Source organism: Thunnus albacares, chromosome 17 (assembly GCF_914725855.1).
Source record: "Thunnus albacares chromosome 17, fThuAlb1.1, whole genome shotgun sequence".
In the NCBI taxonomy this organism is placed as follows: domain Eukaryota; kingdom Metazoa; phylum Chordata; class Actinopteri; order Scombriformes; family Scombridae; genus Thunnus; species Thunnus albacares.
In genome coordinates this window covers 1910783-1930611 of record NC_058122.1, presented here as the reverse complement: position 1 = coordinate 1930611, position 19829 = coordinate 1910783, and the positions used below count along the sequence as shown (strand labels likewise).

Genomic DNA, 19829 nt, shown 5'->3' with positions numbered 1-19829 from the left:
GCAACTTTAAGTTCAGGCAGCTAAAACTACTTGATTGAGGTTCGGGAAAGATGATGGACAACAACTTTGACTGCTGATAGACTCCAGCTTTTGAAGCCCTGTAAGGTCCAGGTTATGCTAGAAAAGAACTAGTTAGTTTGACATGTCATCTGACAATGTCATGTTGTTCCAAATGGCAACACTCAAACTAAAGCTAAATCGTGCTAACAGGGCAGGTATCATAATCAAGTACCATTAAATTTAACCAAATATTGCGTGACAGCACTCTGTGAGCTGTGGTACAAATTGTCAAGGAGCTTATCTGGAGATAATGTCCTAGTGGTCTAGGGAACTGCATGGTCTTACACGGCCTTATGGACATTTTTCTGTGGCCTGTGTTTGTACTGTTATCCACCTTTTCCAACATGTCCTCATACCTGAATGACAAAATATCTTGTGGTCATAGGTTAAGGCAGATTTATAGCTCTCCTGCTTTTTTCCTGTCTGTTGTAAGGCAGGGATGTAGTGGGTGTTTTGTCAGCATTACTATTTATGTTAAATACTTAGATTTGGTTTTGTGATAATGTTTTGTCCTCTGAACCTTTTGCTTAGAGTCTTTGTAAAGGAGAATCAAAGAAGGATAATTTTTTCACCTTTTTTTTGTTTTGGGGTGAATTGGAAAGTAGCAGTAGGCTATTACTGTAACTAACCAACTTGGGGTTTAAACACTAATTGGGACTTACTTATGTATGATTGGTTATACATTTGTTACAATATGAATATAGTCAAGCCAATGTTATGTATCAGCTTTGCTTACATTTTTAATTAGTGTGAAAGTAGGTGCAAATAGCAAATGTAAGTTGCAGTCAGTATATGCAGTCAGTCATATGCAGAACTACTGGCTTTATATGCCTGGACACCATGCATATCAATACAAGCTTTTGCACTTTTGATCTCTTACCACACATCAATGCATTTAAACAAATTACCAAATATGACCAACGGCTATTTGACTTATATTATTAATAATTAGTATTATTAGTATTCTATAGTGCATCATATTTATTTTAAATAACAAACGGTCCCTGCATTCCAGAGTCAGGGTTGTTTTTCTTGTGAAAACATGGAGCCAATATAGTATATATCATAGTACATTATATATGGTATGCAGTATGATATCATATTCATTATACTTGATGCAATTTTTCATGCACATTCTACATTACTAGAAGGCAAATGCTAGCTCAGTACTTTCATGGACAATCCCCATAGATTTACCTTATTCTATGGATTCTTCCAAGATTTAAAAAAAGTCAATCCAAGATAGTGTACAGTAACTCTGGATTCTTACAGTGAAAGATGTGAGGAACTTTTACATGTGGTAACTCAAACCTGTCAAAGATAAGACTGAAACTGCCGATGCTGACTATTTTAAAGATAGAGGCTTCACTCTGGGTAGATTGTTGTCTGAGGTGGCAGCAGACACACAAAACACTAGAACTCCTATTCAACACAGCTGAATATATTTTTTCCACTCAGGGCTCAATGTCGGGATGGTCTTGTGTTAAAAATGTGCACAGAGAAGTCAACATTTTCAATCTTTTGCCTTCAGTCTTGCATCCAGAGCTGTATGTTTGCAACCATCAGCATCAGCACACAGCATCAACAAAACATCACCAGGAAAACTTACTGGTATTTGTACAGGGAGCGCAGGGACTATTTTATCTTTTACTCCACACTGGTGAGACAAAAACTGTCAAGAAGACGGTAACGTGTGTCACTACAATGTGCAGGTTTTCACGTTAGACTGGTCTGAGTTGGAAGAGTTGTTTTGCTCTTGACCTGGTCCAGCATAATGTTAGACACTCTACCCCTGCACTGTTTCAGAGCTAAGAGATGTGTTTCATTGTGTACACTTTGTAAGAAGAGGAATTGTGGCTTTTCTGAAAACAGGTTTACAGGCTTCAGATTTCAAGATATTTTCATGGTCTCATGTATTCATCAATGTATGATGATTTGCCTCCTTGGACATACTTGTAAGGCTTTCACATTCCAATCAAGTGCTCCTTCACATTGAGTAGTCATAGTCTGACTGTGTAGCTTTGTAACAGACAGGTCTAATCTCAGAAAAACAAAGAATAAAAGCACATTTGGCTTTCAAATTTCTGTTTGTGATGCACTTATTTTTCCTCCTTTCTCTCTCTCTTTCTCTCCATCTCTTTTCCCTCATCTTCATCCTTCCAGGACACTTATGGGTCCATACGGAGTAGACCGCGCTGTTCATTCCATGGAGTTCACAGACTGTGAGAATGGCCTGGGTAAGTAGTGTGTTTTCTCTTCAGTGGCCATGGATAAAGGCCTCTGCAACAGTTTCTGCAACTGCTGCAGCTGACTACATGGAATACTTTACTTACTTTTTAATACTTTTTAAACAGTTCTCATGATCACAGAACTCGTGCTGACATACTGCCAGTTTTATTCTTTCTTTCTTTATTTCTTTTTTTCTTTCTTTCTTTCTTTCTTTCTTTCTTTCTTTCTTTCTTTCTTTCTTTCTTTCTTTCTTTCTTTCTTTCTTTCTTTCTTTCTTTCACTGACTATTGCTGTGGTGCCTTTAGCTGCAAATATTTCCACTATGAACAAACATGACAAACATGTAGAAACTTTCCTTCCTATAGGTGCTCTCCATCTCTTTCATAAAAAAATCTACATATTTCTGGTATAGCCATGGATACACAAATGCTCGTCCATTGTCTATAGCCTCTAATCTGTTCATGGTAGTAGAGGCCTGGAGTCTATGTTTATTGCAAGTATGACATTGTTTGTCAACGCCTTCCAAAATGCATATGAAATTACAAACATGAATAAATGAAATCAGTGCAGGCATCTGAGCTTTGTGCTGGTTTTCAGCTAGGAGCAACACCAATAAGACATCCAACCCAAACCTCTACAAATGTTAAACTAAAAAAACCTAAATTGGACACAGATTGTATGACAAAATACTGCTGTTGGCCTGTACATGGTGATTTCAAACAATAAAAGTAGTTGGATATGTTCATCAACAAATATAAAAAATCATACTGCATCTACTTTAAGAAGTTCTTAAAACTCTTATAGTAAAGGACGGGCTCTAGAGTACAATGTTGTAATTAAAGCTTTTAATAATCGTGTTTCAACAAATAAAAAAGAAAGTGCTGAAGACATGCTTCTTGTTGAAATCACCAGATCTTCCAGATCTTTACAGTTCACTCTCAATTCAATTCAATTTTATTCTGAAGGCCAGAGATCCTATTGTTGCAGGCTCAGCACATCTAGACAGGTTAGTGTAGCGACTTCCCTGGTTTCAGTTTCTCAGTTCTCAGTTTCTGGCTGCATTTCATCGTCCACAGACTGCTGTCTGACATGTTGAACTGATCATTGTGTATTCTGGTAACCTTTACTTGTTCCAAATCTTTGGTGGCTCTACCTGGTAATAGCAGCTGTAGTGAGTTTGTTGTTCCACTTGTTGGAGTGAGTGCATATCATTGATATCCCATTCTGCAACCATAAAAAATCAGCACTAACCCTAACCAGTCAATACAGTCATATAAAGTCCAAATCACATTGCTCAGCTTAAACTAACAACATAATGAGTATCCTTACTCAATCATCCTCTGCTATCTGACAATGGAGCCTGTTTTTGAATAGCTGAAAATAATGTAAATCCTACTTTTAAAGGGATTTTCTGTGCAGAGTAGGCATCCTTGCTAAGCATCAGTGCGTTTGCCTGGGAGGGAAAGTAGGTCATGTGGCAAAGCCCTAACCCACTTAACTCAGCTAGGTTAAGAATGCAGGGAGCTGCTGTTGTTTTTATCCTTACTTCACTTCCACACCACCATGCTGGTGGAGCTTGTGCCCACGCAAGGACAAGCAGCCCATATGAATACAAATACAAACTGCTGACTGTCCCACTCAAGTAGAGGTGCTTTTCATAAGTGCAAGTAAATGTACAAAGGTAAAAATATACTCACAACTAAACTGTAGCTCACTGTAAATGTACCCAGAGTGATTTTAAAGCAACTGATCTACACAAGGTGATATAATTCAGGCATGTACCATTGTTTGTCCCTGATAATAATTCAACTGACTTCATTTTTATAATATATATTTTTTTATTAATCTATTTGCAGTGCAGCTGAAAATAAAGCCCACACTGCAGCTTGCAAGTCTTAGTTTCCTATATGATGTAGTCCTATAGTATACATATCAGAGGGTGGCAGCTGTGGCTCAGGGGTAGAGCAGGCCAGCCATTAACCACAGGGTTGATGGTTCAATCCCTGGCTCTGCCTGTTCACATGTTACAATGCCCTTGAGGAAGACATGGGACGCCAGATATCTGGCCTGGTCTGCACCATGCATGGTAGCGCTGCCCCCATCACTGTGTGAATGAGAGGCACACAGTAAAGCACTGTGGATTAAAGCACTATATAAATGCTGCCCTTTTACCACAAAGAGAGGCCTGTCAGTGTGGATCTGTTGTGGCTGGAAGCTTTGGACAGGATTTAAATATTCTATTTTCATCAGTGTCCTCCAGCTCATGGTGATGTTTGAAACTCAATTGTGTCTGCTGTGTTCAAGCATGAATCGTTAACATATGTGGTGTGTGAAGACAGAGTCAAGATTTGCAATTAGCTTCTGAATTGAAAATATGCATATCTCACATTCGTTTAAGTTTATTGTTCAAGTAAATTTTATGTATATAATGCAACCATCTCTGGAGTCATACATTGGCCTTGAATTGTGCGATGACATGAACATGTAGAAGTCATAAAAACAGAAATCTTTCCCATCTCTACCATTCCATATGATAAGAACACAGTATGAGAAAGCTCCTTCCAGAGCCATAAAAAAGAATTATACAACTGTTTCACACGCTGAGTCCTTGTGACAAGAAACTATGCACAATTGTCAGAGTGTCCCATTAATTATTGTGATTAATTCTTGCTCTACAAACATGGATACATTTCAAAATTAGAACTAGAGAAGCATTTCTTGTAGAAAATGTGTATGACTGCTGAGTGCATTGATGCTGCTTGATTTTTGGATGAATATAATCACATGAAAAGTCACTGACTTTGTATTGGCTGAATTATATTTGCAAGGTGAATGATTTGGGCAACACTTGAGTGTTATGGGCTTTAATGCATTATGGAATATAAACTGTGCATGTCATTACAGTAAGCTTATGTACAGTTGATCAGTGTGAAATACTGAGACTTTTGAAATTTGAATGGACTTCATACTATGTGTATGTATCTATCCTGTATAAAGGAGCTGAGTTACAAATAGGAATGAATGGGTCTCTGAATGGTAGATATTGATGCATTATATAGTTCATAATAACTTATAAACTGTATGTCATTATAATGTGCTTATGAACACTTGGCTACTGTGTAGTACCGAGCATTTTAATTTGAATGGAGTTTGCACTAATTACAATGATAGAGACATACAGTAAATACAATCTAGGTCAACTAGGCTTTATAGACATTAATGCATTATGTAATTCATAAACTGTAAGTGAGCTCATGTACAGTTGATCGGTGTGAAATACTGAGCACTTTGAAGTTTGAATAGAGTTACACTGGGTGTAAATGGGCCTCCATAGACTTTAATGTGTTATGTAATTCAGAATAACTCAGCTGTATATGGGTAAACAGTGTGTATAACTGATCATTTTGAATTATCAGTGGAGTTTGTACTGTATACAGTGGTTGAGATATAAATCAATAAGAATGAATAAGCCAGTAGGAGAAGGCATAGCACCCACCTAAAAAGAATTACTATTTTACTTACCAATGGTCTAGGTAACTTTAAAACCATAGGAGGAGATGCATACCAAAAGTGACATTCAAAACAGTTGTTTTTTTACAGCACATTAAATATGCAGATGAACAAAAAAAAATATAAGTATAAAATTAAGTATTTAAGACAAGTATGTCTCCAGACTTTGCATCAGAGATGAACAGTGAAAAATTACACCAGCATCAACCACATGACCTCCTGATGTAGGAAGATAAAGTTGAATGTAGTGTATAAGAATAATAGTAGTGGAAGGCATAGCACGTGAGGAGAGAGCTAGAATATAGGCTGCATGTGTGTGAGTGGAACCACAGTACTAAAAGCAGCACACAGGTGAGAAGTAAAGCAGCTTATAGTCATCCAACTTATGCATGTGCAAGTGTATGCGCTGTCCCAATATATAAACCCTAAAGACCCCTTACTGTATATCTGAAGCACCCTCAGCAGCAGCAGAGTGTCTGCCGTATACACTGTAGCAAACACTCCTGCTGTCCTACACTGAGGACAGCACATGCTAATCTCTTTGTTAATGCAGCTGAGAGCTGTACCACCTCAGCGTGTAGGCGGGAGAAAGTGTTCATAGTGGAAATCATCTCCGTCACACTGAATTTTCTCATCATTTTGGTGGAATCTGGAGATTGGGCTTTAAAGAAGCTGTTATTCACTTCTCAAAAATGGCTCTGGTTAGTTCTTTTAAAGGATATTTTCTTATATCATCATGGGTATTATAAAGTATTTTTAGAAGCTATCATGTCTTTTTTTATGACATGGAATTTTATGATCTTTACAAGGTCTAAAGTGTTGGAATATTTAATCATTGAGAAGCAAACATGCCCTTGACGCATCGTGAGCATGAAATGATGATTTAAAAAATAAAATGTGAAGCTGAATAGGAGAAAAAGAGGCATGTCTTTTATATTTGCTCCAGCTGCTTTATGCATTAGAATGATGTTTTTCTTATCTGATGATAGGCGGGGGGAGGAGAGCGCTTTGAGGCTGAACAAAAGAACAAGGAACTGTTTTCCTCCGTGAAGAGTAAGAAGTGAGGGAGTACTGAGACAAGGAATTTTATAACCCCATTCTTCCAACAGGCAGTAATTAACATGCGCCCCTTTGCTCCAGACCCAATTAGTGTTACCATTTTGTCTCTGTAGTAACAGGCCAACAGCAGCCTAAAGCTGTAGAAACCCTGATCTAATGGTTAAATAAGGGAGACTTTGCTAGCAAGGCTGCAATCACTTCAGTGGAGCATAAATACAGTGATGTAAAATGTGTGTGGGGAAGATCTGAAGGACTGTCAGAAATGTAGGGGCTGCCTTCTCTATGTGGGTTTGTATCTGTGTTGTATTCAATTCAAAGTGTGAGCAGAAATTTGTTAGTAGAAAGGATAGGCCACACTTTAATGGTTAAGATTTGTCATCAATGATGGCTTTGCTAGATGTGTGTTAATGATTAAATATTGTCTTTCTCAACAATATACTGCCCTCAGAAACTTGCAGGAGGAAACACCACCAGCCTAAGATGACCAGTCCTAGTTATTGCTTCCTTTGTGTGGTATCTCTGCAGCTGCTGTAGCCCTGGCATGTAGTAATGTTTTTGAGGAGATGCATGACAGCTACGGCGCCTACGCATAAAGCTGCTGTAGCTACGCTGTAAGCCCTTAACACACAACTATAAATGCCTTTTCAGTTTGCAGTGCAAGGTTTAATATATAGACAATGTAATAAAAAAATATATGACATCTTTAATGAAAGTCTGATACCAGTAATACCCAGTCAGTACAGAATGACAGTGGTATTTTGAGTCAAGACTACAGGTGATCAGAAAACTGATTACTGTACTTGTCTATGAAAAACTCAAAGCCCTTGAACTTCATTAACCAGCTCACTGTGGCTGCTTTTTCTTGTCCCAGTACTCCCTGCAATATTTCACACTGGTCCTCTGATGAAAAATGCCAAAACTGCTGTTGTCTTGTTTTGTAGATGCATTTTCGATGAATGATCAACGCTAACTTCTGTGACAACTACATTGTGCCTCCCATGGCTGCTTCACAATAAAAACCACCCAGTTGCTTTTGATGTGAAGCACCAGCAGTAGGAAATGTTGGGTCAGCATTAGCTGTAACTTGATACAGCTCTGACACAATGTAAAGATAGTGAGCAGTAAACAGTGAGGCTGATATCAATAACATGAAATTGTGCTGGATTACATGCTGTGAATCCCTCATGCATCGCAGGAATGGCAGACTCAGCCTCAACTATTAAAAAATACTATGGGAAGCTAATTACATTACAAATACATTGAATGGCTATTTAATAAAAAAATCTGGCCATAAATAGTATCAAAAAGGGCGTTTGATTTCCTGAAAATCTTAAAGGATAAAGCTGGCGATTTTCTATATTTTCCTTATTGTCAACAAATCTTATGCACAGAGCCAAACCCACAATGAACTCATCCTAGTTAGAAGTATTGTGAAGAAGTATTGCGTGTATCCAAAGCCTGACCTATGTTATTCCTCTGTGCCACAGACCTCCATTGTTGTCCAAAAACTATTAAAAACACATCAATGAACCACACTGGGTGACACATTCCGTTGTCCATGAAGATGGCGGCTACAGTAACTTGTTTAGAAATGGCTCCAAAGAGTAAAAACAGCAATAAGACAGCAACCTGCCACTGCGCATGCACAAAGACGCGGTTCCATTTATAGACCTTTGCTAGCATATTGTGCTAAATAACAAAACCTCTTGACTTTGTACTGAAGTTCTTTGAGAAATTTATAATGCAGCACAAAGCCAAGAGGTTGTGTTATGCAGCACAACAAGCTAGTAAAGCTCTGTAAACTGATCCACATTTCGCACATATGCAGGGTGTCTGTCTTCGGAGGAACTAAAGTAACCACTGTCCTCATGGACATGGAGGTCTATGGCACAGAGGAATACAATACATCAGGCTTTGGATACACACACAATACTTCTAAGTAAGATGAATTCATTGTTGGTTTGGCTTTGCACATGAGATTTGTTGACAATAAGAAAAATATAGAAAATCGCCAGCCTTATCTTTTAAGGATTATAACTTAATGTATATAAATGGTTGAATTTTAACTCCATTTATTTCAATGCAGTTTGTGAAATTTCACCAATCCCATATGTCCAACACTGCCTCCAGTGAATTAACACATTTGTGCCCCTTCAAATCAAAGAATGACTGTTGAGTTGACTTATATGACCCCCCCATTCCTCTTCTGTCAGCAATGTGCTAATAAAATGGCAGCTGCGACAAATGACCTTCCCCTTGAGGTCACAATATTCAAAATCCCATCTGGACCAAGATATTATTATTCATATATGGACAGGAATTAGCATTTGTTCTGTTTGGAGTTCGCCAGCTTTATACTGTGAAACCCGAGATAGTGATTCTGACATGGAGGTGACTTATAACACTAAAGAAGCTAACAGAAGAGTTATTTTATGAAAACAAGAAAACTTAAAGGATCCTTGCTGGTAATGTAACCCACACATGCTGGAGCCTCTCTATGCACCCCAGACTCTAGAAGGGACGGACCTATCCAGTTGCCTCTCTGTCATCTCTGCTAAATTTGTGCTCTTCTGTGAACTTTTTATGAATAATACTGGACATTATTGGACAATGATAACATATGTGTATGAGTCATTCATAAGGACAGCTCACCCTCCTGCCAACTCCACTACCTGGCTGGTCGAGGTTTTCAAACGGAGTAAACATTGAGGAAAAGGACAAGAGGATGAACATCAGCAGTGATCCTGACCACATGGACAAGCAAGACCACCTCTACATGCATCTCAACATCCAGTTCAACATCCAGTTCAACATCCATCTCAACATTGAAGGAAACACCAGGGTAAACGTGGAGGGATTAAACACTGGCTGCAGTCCTGGCCACATGGATTCTCTGGTGATCCTAACCGCCTGGATGGCAGCCTTTTCTCCCAGCTGTGGTTGAGAGGAGGTTCCGGGTGCACGGGGCCGGTGCTGAGGTGCTTAAGAGGAGCTTCTACCCTCAGGCCGCTGGGATCCTGGATGGGATTTCTGCCTAGGACTGTCCTGCGAGGCCGTTGATCGAACAACAGAGCATGCCTGTCAAAAACTGCGTCAAGTCCAAAGCAGTTTTTCATCAGCAAAAAGACTTGGGCTGTGTTTCATGGAGTGCTTTTTGGACTACTGTTGGTACTCACTGCTATATTGCCTGTATGCGTCTGTCTGGCCAGAGCAATCAACACTGATGGAATACACCTGGGCCACAACACGCTCCTAACGATTGGGCTCAGGACAAACGATAGCTCATGGCTGGTTAAAGCTCCTACAGTGAGTTTCCATCACAATTTACTGGGATATTTTGCAATCTATTCATCTGTCCTGTAGCATGGACAAGCCCAGGTACTAGAGCGAATCAACAATCCAGTGGACCAGTCATCTGCCACACCGTTTCGGAGAATAGCAGGTCTCCTCTTCATGCTGCTCCTGCTCTCTGGAGATGTTCAGCTAAATCCTGGTCCAATGACCCCTGGAGCACTGCAGAACTTCAGTGGTGATTTGCGACCGAGTGCGTCTGGGACTCCTCTGGTGCCAGTCATGAGTGAACATCAACCTCTTGAGTTGGGCTTCTCCCTTAACAGACTAAACTTTGTTCACACCAGGCATGATTTCTCAATGAATAACTTTTCGCTACTGGACTGTGGAGACCTTGACAGGTCCCGTGTCTCTCTCACAAAATCTGCCACTGACACCACTAGTGGACATTTTAAAATCAGAAGCATTACTGCAAAGAGTAAAGAGTCATCTTCTGTCTGACTCAAATCTGGACTTTCTCTGTCTGACTGAAACATGGTTGAAACAAACAACTCCTGCAAGTGTGTATACGGTGCCCGGATACCAATTTTTTTTAGAAGAGACAGACCTGATGGAAGAGGAGGAGGGGTGATTTTTATGTGAGAGACAAATCAAATGTGAATGTGTGGTTTACAATGTGGGTAACACGTTAGAATATGTTGGAATAAAAATAATGTTATCCCAACAAATGCCCTTTAACATCATAGGTATCTATAGGCCCCCTTCTGCAGATGACACTTTCTATGATCAACTCACAGAAGTCTTGAAACAGTGCAATCTCAACAAAGAATTATTACTTATGGGTGATTTTAGTGTGAACTGGGAGGATAAATCTAAGAGAAAAAAAAATAAAAATGATCACAGAGAAATTCCAACTAGAACAACTAGTAAAAGGCCCAACTAGGATTGCAAAATGCCCCAGTACACAAATTGATCTGATATTTACTAAAAAACAGAAAGAATAACTAAGTTTTAATTTAGTGACTGGCTTATCAGATCATAACCTAACCCTATGTGCAAGAAAACTGACTATAAATTAGGACCACAGCAACTAAGCCAATGACCCTTCAATGTACAGCCAGAGCTAAGCAAGAGGAATTTATCAATGAAAAGAACAGCTTGAACTGGGATGATGTACTGTCCTCTGATGATCTGGACTATGGCTGTGATACTTTTACTCACAGAATCAACTCTGTGATGGAAAGATTTAATGTGAATATACAGATAAAATCTAAAAATAAAAACGATTTACTGTGGTTTAATGAAAATTTGTGGAAATCTAAAGATGCTGCACTAAGGAAGGCAATTAAATAATATTATTATAAAGGTTTAATGAACAAAGTTATCCAAGAGCTAAGAGAAGCTAAATATCGTTTTTATCTCAATATATTGAATGAGGCAAAAGGCAACAGTAAATTGATCTGGAAAAACTTTGATAATCTCACAAGGAGGGACCCATAATTTTTAGGAGATTTTAAACTCAAAGTACAGGGAAAGTTAATTGAAGATCATATTGCTGTCGCTTCTGTCTTTAATAATTTTTTTCTTGAGTCTGTATATGAGCTAGGAGAAAAAAATACGAAAAAAAAATGGATATTGTTCCTATAGATGCTACAGGCCAGGTTTTCAAGCTGGTAGAGTAATGAGTTACAAGTAAACAAAATCATCAGCTCCTTAAAAAGTTCTAAAAGTACAGTTGCTTTCCAATTTGACACCATGTTTGTCAAATCACACAAAGATATTTTAAGTCCCCCTATTGCTCATTTAATTAACTTAACTCTTTTAAAAACAGCTCCTTTCCTGATGACTGGAAATGTGCGATTGTCACACCTATTTTTAAATCTGGAGACCGCCTTGAAGCCAGTAACTACAGACCAATAAGTATACTGCCAGTACTCTCAAAGGTTGCTGAGAAAGTTGTCATTAAACAACTGACGACATTTCTTAATACAAGTAATTTTGGTCTACATCATATGCAATTTGGCTTTAGAGCAAATCATTCCACCGAAACTGTTACCTTGCACTTAATAGAGCAAATTAAATCTTAATAAACGAGGAGTTGGTAGTTGGTGCTGTGTTTTTAGATCTGTGTAAAGCATTCGACACAGTCAATCATGATGTTTTAATATTGAAACTCTCTAAATTTAACTTCTCATCTAGAGCACTGGTATGGATGTCTTCATATTTATCTAATAGGAGACAATGTGTTAAGTTGGTGACACACTGTCCAGTAACATGAAGTGCACAATGGGTGTTCCACAAGGCTCAGTGTTAGGTCCCCTATTATTTAGCCTATATATTAATGATCTCCCTCAACAGTGTCATGATGTAGAACTGCAAATGTATGCAGATGACACTGTTGTGTACACACATGCAAAAACAGCTGAGTTAGTGGCTACTAAACTAACAATTGTGTTGCAAGCCTTTACACATTGGCTTCATCAATCATGTATGAGTCTAAATGTGAACAAGACCAAAAGGTATGTTTTTCTCTAAAACTATGGTACAACCTCCTAACACTGATATTATCATCAAAGGTGAAAGGATTGACATAGTCACTGATTTTAATTATCTTGCGGTGACACTGGATCTAAATTTGAACTTTAAGAAACATGTTTAAAAAACAGTAAAACCATTAAGTACAACTTAGAAAACTTTAGACATGTTAGAAACTGTCTCTCTTTGTCTTACTGCATCACATGTTGGGGGCAGGCTGGAGAAACAGTCATAAGACCTTTTGAGTCCATATACAAACAGCACAATATGACACAATACATGTTGTCAGAGAAAGAAAAACTTGTACTACTTGTAAAAATATACCCAGAGAACAATAAGGAAAAAGAAAGTCCCATTGCCCCTAATCTACACCTTGGGCTGATTCATGGTATATGTCTGAGGTGAAATGTATGATGTATGATCACATCTACTGTATGTCAACAGTATGTGATAAATCAAAACCAAAACACTGTTCTCCTAAGCAGCTGTAAGCAAGAAGAAAAAGCAGAACTTCACAACAAAGTCTCTCGAGTTACTCTGATCTCTATGGATTACAAATTTACCCTTTAATGATTTTCTTCTCCTTCCAACAGGAATTAAAGTGATTGGTGGAGTGAAGGAGCTGACTGGAGAGGAGTTTGGAGTCTATGTCAAACGGATTTTACCAGGTGGCCTTGCTTCAAGTGATGGTAAGCACTGTACCTTCTGATGGTACATTTTCTTTAATTTTATTATATCTATTTTATATGTCTTATAGCTCATTGCCTATACTTGAAACACTTCTTATCAACAGCTGTTGCTTGTGTAACTTGCACTCATAACCATTACTGAATAAATAGGTTGAGCGATGTGCAAAATCTGTCATGTTGCAGGTTCAGTAGATGATTATGACAAGTCACTAGCATGATGTTCTCACTTCCACTCTTAAGACCATACACAAAACTGTCCAAAACATGTCCATCTGTGATGACAGCCAGCCTGGATTTGGGTTTGCTGTATATTACCTTTTTCAACATTTACTGGAGCCAGAAAATCTAGATTTAGAAAGTGACAATGGACAGTTTTGTTTTCATGTGTCAAATGCAAAAATACAAAAAAAAGAATGTCCACACACTACATGTGATTGTCCTTATGGTACCCAGCAAAGGATCTGCATATGTCTGAAGTTTTTGGGAGTCTATGCAGGTTTCCTGAATCTGACTTTACATCTAATCTTCATTGTCCTTGAACAAAAACTACGCAGTCCCTCTGTAAGGATGGGCTGAGTGGTGGAGGCAGAAATAATCCTCACTCTATGAATGGTTTATTTGTTTTCACCAGACAAAAACAGAACAGTTCATGTTAGTTATGGTGGGTTTATTGTGATAGCTATACTTTAAAAATTAGAAAACCATGTCAAAAGAATATAAGGAAACTCAACCAAACCCAACTTGAATTTAGGAGCTTCTACCCCTGGCATTTAAACAGGAAAAAGATGGAAACAAACCCAAGTTAAGGTTAATCAATTAAGCAACACAACACACATTTATATGTAAAAACCAAATAGACCAAGTTTAAACATCATTATTATTGTACTTACATAGAAACATATCAGTTGTTTAAGACCCCGTCCAATGAAAATCATGTTTATAACATTGTTAACATGTCCAAATGGGTTTTTCATATGCTGCAAGACATATCAGGAGCGAAATAAGCAGTCAACGCCATGGCTGAACATTCCCGTTTCGAAACTGCAGTGTACCAAGACAGTCTCAAAAACACAGATTCAGACAGGCAGGATTTCATACATCACACATCTAAGGAAGCTATTATTTATTATTAAAGATAATTATATGCACAGTGTACCTCCTCCTGTATATGAGGGGAACTGGTAACGTCTGGTGGTCTCTGGTGTTTTTTGTGAATGTCCTCCTTGATCTTTCTCTGGTCATCCACTGACTCCTGCTCGATGACCTTTGACTTCTTCTCAGTGGATGCTGTGGGTTTTTTTGCTCTGGTGTTCACATACAGCTGATGTGTTCATGCAGTCTCTTATTCAGGCTCCTTGATGGTTCACTGATGTAGTGTTCCCCACAGCTGTCACATGTGATGTCATGATGATGTCATACACCATTGCAGTCTTCCCCTCCTGTCAGGGGGTCCTGTCTTTAGAGTGTACCAGAGATGTTAAGGTGTTGAATGGTTTGTGGTAAGTGCTGACTCTGTGACCTGAATGCTCTGGCTAGATGTTCTGACAGACCAGCTGCGTAAGGGAATCCCACTGGGATGCTTCTCGTGGTAGCAGTGTCCATTTTGGTCTTCAGTCAGAGTGGGGTATTGTTTAATTGAAATTGTATGTTTCCTCTGGCTAGAGTTGCCTGTAGTTCTCTGTAGAGCCAATATTGCAACCCTCCAACAAAATGGCCCTCATTCTGTTAGAAAATGTCCTAGGAATACATAGACGACTGATTATAGTCACTGGCTGCATGAGAGATACATGGTATTATCTTTATCTTTGTAGAGGATGTGGTATTTGCATCTGAGGACAGTAAAGTTCAAATCAAAATCTATGAAGTGCTGAAAAGGGGGTCATACTCTGTTTAAAGTTGTAAAAGTTTAAGTTCAAATAGAGTGAGGAGTTAGGTACAGTGTGTTTTCCAACTGAAGTCATAGTTAACAGAATAGAATTGAAGTGGACATCCTGTCTGACTGATGACCTCTGGAGTGACATAAGAAGTATTTTTGGAGCTTCTCTCATGTGAGTATGAAATTATTAATAAAACACACAGCAACATAGCCATGGCCTACTTTCACTACACCACATATAACAGATATAGGACACAGATTTGGGGTGAAATGGAGAACTGTTTGTACTTCAATCATCATGTTTTATATTGAAGTTTTTATACATTTAGTGTAAAGATAATGTTGTATATTCAGTGTACAAAGGAGAATGGAGAACACCATCTTGCCAGTGTAATTGTCCAGAGCACCACAACTCTCATTAAATTTCCCCTTTACAGTGTTTCTCACTTATCTTGTTGTATAGAGATCAACTGGCTGTGCTCTGCCTTTGCAGTGTTAACTTGCTACTGACTTACCACAGTACATCTACTTCAATTCAAACAGCAGAGAAGCTCCACAACACCTGCCCTGGAAACTCATGTTTTTATACAATATCACCACTCCTCATTCAAGATTCTGTATTTTCCGTTGATTCCCAGTTCTAATATTAACTTGATTTAAAAACATCACTTGAACACTGCCTTATAACCTTAATAAGGTCACATTGCTAAGGGGCATTTTAAACACCTTCATCACATTTTTCATATATATTATAAATCTTTTACAATTTTGTTAACCTGTTCAGTGCTGTGCTCTGTAATTTGTGTTATACTCTGTACACACATCTAATGCTGTCCTTTGTTGCTCTTCCTGTGGTTTCTTTTTTTCCCCTTTAAAGGGGTTTTTTAGGGAGTTTTTCCTTATTTGAATCAAGGGTCTAAGGACAGAGGATGTTGTATTGCTGTACAGCCTATAAAGCCTCTGAGGCAAATTTGTGATTTGTGATATTGGGCTATCCAAATAAAATGGACTTGACTTGACTTGACACCTCACTCAGACTTTATTGGAGTTTTCACCGCATTTTATAACCAGCCTGATAATCAGACTGACAAACAATAATCAGACAAACCATTTCCTTTCACAACATTATTCAGACTCATCGTGTTCATGTAGCTGTGTTCTATTTGAGAAGGGGAAATTGTTTTACCCTAACCAATCAGTAGTGACTGATGGATCCATCCTATTGATGCCAGTTTTAGTTAATATGGAAGCTGTGGTAGCGTTTCACCAAAAGAGAGGAAGCATATTAACCAATGACATAATATTTTTTCCTCTGGTGTGCTTAGTGAAGCATAAGTTCCATTAAGTTCAAATCAAACAAATCTGCTACTGTCTATATGTTGTGAACTCGTCAACTATATCTGTAATTATTGATCAAGGCCTTCAAGTTTACTTTGAGCCTTCCAGTTTTGCTACTGACATAAAAGTATGGCTGTTTTCTTCCGGTACACTTGACATGGAGCCTCCCCCCAGCACCTCAGTAGCTTTGCTGCTGACAGGACAGCTGTTTCTGAGAACCATGACACTGTAACGGAGGTCATAATCATTGTGGATTTAATAGATGGATGCCTCACTTGCATATACACACCGTTGTCGTGTCACATCTGATGTAAATTGCGAGGTTAATCCCTGCCTACCAAATTCTGATTGACTTGGTTGTTTTTCTGAGTTGAGCACATTTTCATCTATTTACATCTATTTGAACAACAATGTACCACACATGACATCGCATATTTGATCTACTTGAGAAAGCATACTCTTTAACCACAGTTAGATAGAATGATATACCATGGAACCAAAAGGACAGAAACTTACAGTGAGGAGCCACATTTGCCTAGCAGCATGTAAACAGTGTGATGCATAGTCACTGTTATGTGATCCAGATCACATTCTACTCTCAGGGGATCTTATTTGATTGTTTTTTACACTTGGTTATTATATTTTTCTGCACCCTTCTAAGAGGAAGTTAGAGCACCAGCTAAATGCAAATTAAAAGTGTGATTTGGAAGGCTGTAAGTCGATCACACAGAGGTTTAATCCTTATCCCTAAATTCTGAGTAGAGGAGTAAGATGGGATGTAGAGGGATGTGGAGAGTTTCCTGAAGACATGACAGGATAGAGGAAGTGACTATAGGCCAGACTGAGAAAGGAAAGGTCATTCTGCTATCACACAGCCAGGGGAGTGGAAAGTCAGAACTAGAAGAAGCAATGATCAGGTTGCTGGGGGGGAACTGAAGAAGAGGGTCTGTTAGTAGTACACTGGGATCTGGTGCATCACATTGGCCCTGAGGTTTTGGCCTTGTAGCGGATCTTAAGAGTTGAAGGCATTACTGTGAATATAACCAATGGCTTATAGACTTGTAATTCCATCACAAGACTGCAGAACATATTCTCAGAGTGAAGGACTCAGTGGTATGAGCTGGTGTTCTGTTTGGTTGATAAATTGTGGATCATGACTGCCGTACAGTTACTCTTGGCAGACAATATGTAGGGAGCAGCTTTCCTTGCTGATGTGTGCTGTACACCTTGCTCACATCCAGAAACTGGGCTCAGGTAACATTGGCAAGAGTCACAAACAAACCTTGCATACTGCTACATTTCCTGACTCTAGGGGTGTCGCGATATACCGGCAACAAAAGGGGCTACAGACATGGGACCATCTGTTATAGAGAGCTCTTAACCTCAGCTATCATTTTTACTGTTTTTCTGTTAAACTCAACTGAGCCAGAGAAAACTTTGTGAAATATTTGCTGAAAGTCAAACACAGCTGATAGCTCTGACTTCTGGCAAGTGGTCTACATGGATTGTGACAAATTTAAACATGAAGACTCTTGGCAGACAATATGTAGGGAGCAGCTTTCCTTGCTGATGTGTGCTGTACACCTTGCTCACATCCAGAAACTGGGCTCAGGTAACATTGGCAAGAGTCACAAACAAACCTTGCATACTGCTACATTTCCTGACTCTAGGGGTGTCGCGATATACCAGTATTGATGATAACCGTGATATATAAAAATGAAATACTGATATTGTTGATATCAGCGCCTCTTAAAACCCTTTAACATTCTGGCCATTCTGTTTCACTGGCTGATACAACTCTGACAAAAACAGTCTTGTTACATTGGCAAAGTTTCTGTTGATCCAATCCAGTAAAATATTTAGTGCATAACATATCCACAGTGCAAAACATATTAGTTTCACAATAACGGATATTTAATATGAAATCATCTTCCTCAGTTAATATTGAGCCATGCCATCCAATTAAGCACTCCAATATTGTCTGTGTGTGTATGTGTGTGTGCATCAAATCTTGTACCATGGCCATATAAACAGGATGAAGACGGGGTTATCAAACTGGACTTTACATTTCACATCCTTCATTTAATCCCTGCATTTGTCACTTTCATATATTTAATCAAACTGGACTTTACATTGTGCATTACATTTAACCTCCACTGTTGCATAATTTAATTATTTAAGCACATGTTGCATTTAATTTTTGCGCTTGTTACTTTCATATATTTCATACGCTTCATTTTTGTTCATAGCACAGTCCACATTTCCTTTGTACAGTCAATATTTAATTTCAAGTTTTAAATCCCATTTCAAAACTATCACTATTCCTTTCTGTAAATATATATTTTTAAAAATCTATTACATTTTAATATTACTTTGTTTATTTCATTATTATTATTATTGTTACCTTACTTTTGTCTATTTTAATTTATCTGTGTTGTGTTTTTTGGGAGCAAATGCCAAGATACATTCTTTACATGCTTGCATTGGCTAATGAAACAGATTCTGATTGAATGGGCTATGTCCTGCTGACATAAAACATCAAAACCAAGAATCATGAAGATACAAATCTCCAGGGTTGTGTAAATAGTAGCCTATTTTTGAATGAGAACAGGTTGGTCTTTTCAGCCCTAACCCCTAACCCAAGCACTTCAGGCCTTCCTCTAAGCCTGTAGTGAAGCCCTAGATTGTCAGCTGTATTGTAATTTCTGACTCATTTTGGTCACTATTTCCACTAAAATAAAAAAAGAAAAATCAAACAAGCAAACAAAAGCTTCATTTTATATATTGGGCCTTCAAAGTGCTCTCTGAAACTAGGCCTGGGATGGCTTATGTCCATGAAACAAGAAAATTAAAACTAGAGCTAAACCAAATACATCATTGGGAAGGTCTTGACCTGGAGAGTAACATACATCGGTATGAAGATTGTACATGGCTCCTGCTTTGAAATACTGACCTTTGAATCTTGACCTTGGTGCATGTTTGAAGACTTATAATTCAGCAACAAAAGGGGCTACAGACATGGGACCATCTGTTATAGAGAGCTCTTAACCTCAGCTATCATTTTTACTGTTTTACTGTTAAACTCAACTGAGCCAGAGAAAACCTTGTGAAATATTTGCTGAAAGTCAAACACAGCTGATAGCTCTGACTTCTGGCAAGTGGTCTACATGGAGTGTGACAAATTTAAACATGAAGACTTTTGGGTCAAGTGCTTCATGAGAAGTTGCCTTAGTGGCTGGGAG

At 38.5% G+C, this 19829-nt stretch overlaps 1 protein-coding gene across 5 annotated transcripts in view; it reads left to right on the top strand.

Moving 5' to 3' along the window:
* Positions 1 to 19829, top strand: part of si:dkeyp-72e1.9 (syntaxin-binding protein 4) — a 95451-nt gene that overhangs the window by 30381 nt on the left and 45241 nt on the right. For all 5 annotated transcript variants that reach the window (XM_044331192.1, XM_044331194.1, XM_044331191.1 and 2 more), the window contains 2 exons: positions 2224 to 2297; positions 13278 to 13373. In XM_044331192.1, the coding sequence (XP_044187127.1) occupies positions 2224 to 2297; positions 13278 to 13373 (170 nt within the window). The remainder of the gene's footprint in view (positions 1 to 2223; positions 2298 to 13277; positions 13374 to 19829) is intronic.